Here is a 6,436-nt window from a genome sequence, read left to right as displayed (position 1 = left end):
AATAAGTGGTTAGAACCTGCGAAAATAATGCTTCACCTCTACCGTATTGGGTTCAAGGATAGGTATTGGATATAGATGAAACACGGAGAAGTGGATGAGCAGGAAATTAACCAGTCTGTCTCTAATTTGAATAGGTCTGGTTGTCAATCAACAAGGGTTTGGGTGGTGTGAGATGTAAACAGGGATGAAATGACTTGGGAAAATAATCAAGATAGATACAATGAGATGGTTTGTGATGCAACAAGTGTTCACGGATTGGAAGAGACTAAAGAAGAGCCTAACCCAGAAGCAAAAAGATTTTATCATCTGTTAGAATCTATTGTGATACCTTTGTACGAGGGGTGCGTTCATTCGGAGTTGTCTGCGTGTGTTAGAATTGATGAGTATTAAGTCAGAGTCAAATCATACCCAAGAGTCATTTGATAAGACTGCTATCCTTTACAACGAACTACTACCTGTAGGGTCAAATGGCATCCTCCAAAATCATTACGGAGTAAAGAAGCTAGTTTCGAAATTGGGTCTAAATGTAGTGAAAATTGATTGTTGTTTAAATAGTTGTATGGTGTACTACAAGATGGATACAAACCTTAATGAATGCAGATTCTATAGATTACCAAGGTTCCAAGTCAAGAGAAAACAAATTGGTAAATATCAGTTAAAGAGAATTCCAGTGAAACGGATGCACTATTTGTCCTTAATCTCTAAGTTGAAAAGATTGTATGTGTCGATGAGTTCGGTCCCTCAATGATGGAGTCATGATGCATCTGTCACACAGACAAGCTTGGAAGCATTCTGATCCGGTCATCCTACATTTGCGAGCGAACCCAGGAATGTTAGACTAACTCTATGCTCTGGTGGGTTCGCACTGAATTCCAATTTCGGTAACGCGTACTCTTATTGGCCCGTAGTCATGACACCTTATAACCTAAGTCCCGAAATATGCATGAAAGACCCATACATGTTCCTAACTTGCATCATACCTGGTCCCAACAATCCAAAGACTAAAATAGATGTCTTCTTGCAGTCCTTGGTGGACGAGTTATAGGAGTTATGGATCCATGGTGTACAAATGTTTGATATTTTGATGAAGACAAACTTCCAACTGTGGGCGGCATTGATATGGACCATCAATGACTTTCCTGCATACAGCATGTTGTCAGGTTGGTTCACTCAGGATAAAATGACATTTTCCAATTGTATGGAGGATACAAAGGCATTTTGGTTTTCGAATGGTAGTAAGAATTCATGGTTTGATTGCCATCAAAGATTTTTTGACATGAATCATCCTTTTCAATGCAATAAGGACTCCTTAAAAAAGAATAAAACTAAACACGTAGAGGCACCTGTGAGATTGAGTGGTAGGCAAGTTTGGCAGCAGGTTAGAAGAATCCCACGGATCATTGATAAGGGGGTAGGTCTGAGACCCCCAAAATATGGTAGCGGACATAATTGGACTAAATAGAGTATATTTTGGGAGTTGTCTTATTGGAAAGATAATTTGGTTTGACATGGTCTTGATGTGATGCACATTGAAAAAAATGTATCTGATAACATCATGCACACAGTAATGAACAATGAGCGAACAAAGGACAACGATAAGGCTAAGTTAGACTTAATGGACATTTGCAGGCGGCCGTATCCGAACTTAAAAGGACTTGATAACAGGTGATGGACTAAACCAAAAGCGGTGTTCACTCGCAATGTTGGCTCTAACGAAGGAGTAGAGGCAAAATATTTGTAAATGGATTAGAGGATTGAAGTTTTCTGATGGTTATACCTTTAACTTGGACAGGTGTACAAACGTGTCACAGGATAGACTTGATAGTTTAAAGAGTAATGATTATCACGTCTTGATGGAGTCGTTGCTTCTGGTCACATTCAAAGAACTTCCAACCAACATCTGAAAATACCTAACAGAAATAAGTGAGTTTTTCAGGAAGTTATGTGCAACCAAACTTAGTATTAATGACCTCATAGTCATTGACAAAAACATTCTCATCATACTTTGTAAGCTAGAGAGGATATTCTCTCTATCCTTCTTTGATGTTATGGAACACTTAATAGTCCGCCTATCGTACGAGGCAATACTATGTGGTCCGATCTAATTTAGGTGGATGTACCCATTTAAGAGGATGATTGGATCATTCAAGCATACTGTAAAGAACAGATTTTGGATTGAAGGCAGCATCTTCGAAGCATTCCTAGCTAAGAAAACTTTTGCATTTTACTCATTCTATTTTCAATCTCATGTTGAGTCACGTAGAACAAGAGTTATAAGGAACGATGTGAGGGGAGAATCCTTGTCACATGGAACAACATACCCAATCTTTTTGCCGAAAGGAGCTGCAATGGATGGGGGCAGTGACTAATGGTTAGAGAAGAAGAAAATTGACGCCGCACATCTGCATGTGTTGCTTAACTGTGACCAAATTTTACCTACCTCATATGAGTTCTTAATCTAATTAAAACTTTGTTATTCTATTCTATCATATAGGTTATTCCAAGAGGCAAATCTTGAGACCTTATCAAACAATTTTTTACGTTGGTTCAGAAAATATGTCAGCGCGTAGCTAACTAACACAACAGATTCAAAATTAGTTGCATTTAGTTGGGGCCCAATAAATAAGGCAACTAACTACCCAATGTACATTGTTAATGGATATCGATTCCATACCTTACCATGGTCGATTAGAAAGAAAACAAATATCACGGGAGTTTGGGTTTGTGGAGATTCAAGCGGGAGTCATTCTGATTAGTTTGGTGTGTTGCACAATATAATTGAATTACAGTATTTCTGTCCCACTATGTACAAGGTATGCATGTTTAAATGTGAATTGTATAATCCAAGTTCGTGACAAGGAACACATAAGCACAAGGAGTACGATATCACTGAAGTTAATGTAACCAGGAATTATAGGAACTACAATCCTTTTATTCTACCGTAAAATGCACAATAGGTATACCATTTGTCTTATCTAGGTTCATGCAAGTCTAGTTGGGTGGTGGTGATTAAGACTAAGTCAAGAGACCACATCGAGTCTGATGATAGGATAGAGGGTCAGGAACCTTACCAGATTGAGGATCCAACTCCTTTGAGAACAGTGGTTGATACCGGTGAGCCAATCACTCTTAGGTCTCCTGTTATGAATGATAACATCATTGACCTTGGACTAGATGTCGATGCACTTCCACCAGAGGACGATGATTTTCAAGAAGAAGACGGGGTCGATGGTGACAAAGAAGAAGAAGACAAGTTTGATGATAATCAGAAAATTACTTCGGAAGAGGAGGATGGTGAACCAGAAGAAAAAGAGGAAGAAGATGATGAATCTAATTTGGGGTAATATAAACATAGTTCTGTGATATGTATTTCTTTAAGATACTGTTGTAATATAGTTAAAATTATTTCAGATATTTCACTTACTATCTGTCCGTATTTGTAATTTATATTTTCTTATTGGAGATTCAGGTTTAAAAGACTATTTTAATTGTTAATTATCAGGGTACATTAAAGATTGATGGCAAAAGATAACTAAAAAAATAAAAAAGATGCTTCTATCGGAATTACCGTCAAAATATTTCAACGGTAACAGCCAAGTCAAATTTTTAAGAAATTTTTTTATAAACCTTTCTGTCGGTATTACCGTTGGCATATTCCGCCGATAATATGGCGAGGAGCCGGATGTCTTGGCACCAATATTACCGTAAAAAAAAATTCTGACGGTAACGCTTAGCATATTCCATTTTTATGCCAACTAAATTTCGTCACTAATTTCGACGGTAATTATCGTCAAACAAAAAAAATCCAACAGTACACACTTACCTACGAGGTTTATACCATCTGATTTTTACTGACGGTAACTTGATTACCGTCAGGTTTTTTTTCATTTTTTCACCGGTAAATCCGGCAGCACTCGGCGTTTTTCTTGTAGTATTTATTGTTTGAGAATATTAAAATTATCATAAAAATCTATATTATTTTATTTTCTTGATTAACTATTCTAAAATTAAGTTAATTACAGAATTTTGTATACTAATATTGAGATATTGTTGTTTCAAGTATATATTTTGCAGACATCAAAGGAGATGTTGAGTTTTTTTTAGTAATTTTAAATTATTTGCTGTTTATTAAAAAATTTTGTACTTTATAAATCTCCAATAATTTATTCTTATTTATTTTGAGCTGACTTTGATACGTTCTTATTTTACAGTAAAATAACATACAAATATTTGTTGGTGGGTTTAAGTGTTACTCGCCTATTTCATTTAACTTGGAGTATATATGTCTAGCTTATTGAACAAAGTAAATCAGCAAAAATGATTAATAATTACATTTGAGTTAATACACTTAACGCCATATTAAGAAAAAATGAACAACGTACATCATGTTACCTTTTTATTAATATTAATCATTCAGATTAATTTTAATAAAACAACTTCAAATTATAATTTCAATCTTATCACATGCATGATACGGGTTATTATACTTGTATAAACTAATTAATGAGTTTTTAAAATCTAAAAATAATAGTTACTTTAATATAAGATAAAGGGTTATGTTCCAATGGAATATTTATACAATGTGTACAATGGAAGTTTAGAGAGTATTAGAGATATAATCATTAATGTTACCTTTTTCCATCAGTTGAAGCTTTTGGGATGAGTGGTATCATGCATGGTATTAGAGCGCTAGATCCGAAAGGTCAAGAGTTTGAGTCTTGGTGAACCCCAAAATTAGTTTAAATTTTTGGGAAGATGTTTATTATCGCTAGTACTCGGATGGTTATTCTAGATAGTATGGGAGATGTTCATTTTATAACTCAATAGCCCATTGTACATATTGTACAAATAGTCCATTGTATAATGAATTCTAAAATTGACCTAATAAAATAAAAAAAAAACACTCTATTCTCAAATTATTCTTTAAATCTTAACATTGGGATAATCATCCGCATACCTAATGAATTGAACATCACACATTATTAACTGTGCATGAATAAACCGAATCAAAAGGAATAACCATCTAATTAAAATTAATGAACATAATCATTTGCATACCTATTAAATTGAACATCCGACATATCTATTATTCACATTGTTTAGTATTTTTATTGTTTACCTATACTTTTCTTATATATTATATATAAATGTAAAAGGAATTACACACTTGCATGAACCCACATTTTCATAAAGAGTGATCCTGAATTTGTGTGGAAGCATGGTGAACCACTTCTCCCAATACACCGTTCTCCTTCTCTTCACTACATCAAGTAAGTTAACTCTGATCCTTCTTATGCATGGTAGCACAACTCATATTTGCAGTATTCGGCCCACCTCGTGGGTAACTATCCGATTCAGTTTGGAGTGAATTTTTATCAAGATGATTTTTGAGTGAGATGGGTTAAATTTTAGTTTATTCACTTTAGGATGTGTGTATATAATTTGTTATAATGTCGCAACTTTTTTATTATTATGTTAAATTTGTTCCGTGACTAGATATTACTTTTTTCTTTTTTTCTTTTTTTAATATTGTTTGATATTACATGACCCTTGTTTTTAATTTGATATATGTTTAGATAGTGTTCATAATTTTATGAAGTTTAAAATTTTATTTTATCTGCTAGATTTTAAAAGTTACAAGAGTGGATAGAAATTATAGGAACGAGTTAGGGTGTAAATTTTTATTAGAGCGAGTTCTATATAAGATAAAGTAAGGTGAGTCGTGGTTGAGATTGTCAACCCTAATCCTTATAGCAAAAGGGTACTACATGGACAAGTTAAGAATTAACAGAAATAGTAAAAGCTTCACTAAAACAAACATATTTTTTTGTCTCTAGAGAGATGTAAGAGTTCATCCCATTAACTTAGTTTTTTCTCGTATATATTTGTTGTGATGTATATGTTCACTAACCACAATATATATCTAGCTAGCTATACCAATGAATATGAACAAGCATCTAATACTAAAGTTCCAAATTTTGAAGCATATGAATAATAATCTTGTCACATATATATAGTTGCTCTTGTGATGGTCACGGTGGCAAGTAGTGAAGCGTGCAAGAAGGATGATGGTGTTGGGGATAATTATTGCTCATCGTTGCAGCAATTGAATAGATGTGAAGAAAAGATTTATTATATGGGAGGAAAAAGCTGTAATCAAGAATGGTGTTTCCATGATTGTAAGCTAAAGCACGTTGGTAAGGAAGCTATGGGAATATGCCGTGTTAGCTTCTTAAGGCGTCCAAGTCCATACCCTATGACAGTTCTACGATTCTGCAGTTGCGTCTACAACTGTTAATGTAATATGAACTACTATCTAATGTATGAGTTTGATCCTTAGTTATAAAAGCTGCACCGATAATCAATCCCGTGAGTGTATTGGATTAATGGGTTATTAATTCAACTGTTTAATAGTTGATTAAACCGTTTCATCCGT

The 6,436-nt window shown here is 34.3% G+C and overlaps 1 protein-coding gene across 1 annotated transcript; it reads left to right on the top strand.

Annotated features, from left to right (window-relative positions):
• Nucleotides 4,998–6,430, top strand: LOC107637709. Its single transcript, XM_016341070.2, has 2 exons — nt 4,998–5,270; nt 6,018–6,430. Exons 1-2 carry the CDS (start codon nt 5,219–5,221, stop codon nt 6,296–6,298), a joined length of 333 nt encoding a protein of 110 aa, XP_016196556.1. The 5' UTR covers nt 4,998–5,218; the 3' UTR covers nt 6,299–6,430.

The sequence above is a fragment of the Arachis ipaensis genome, chromosome B04, assembly GCF_000816755.2.
Source record: "Arachis ipaensis cultivar K30076 chromosome B04, Araip1.1, whole genome shotgun sequence".
NCBI lineage: Eukaryota > Viridiplantae > Streptophyta > Magnoliopsida > Fabales > Fabaceae > Arachis > Arachis ipaensis.
This window is presented reverse-complemented; position numbering and strand designations above follow the sequence as displayed.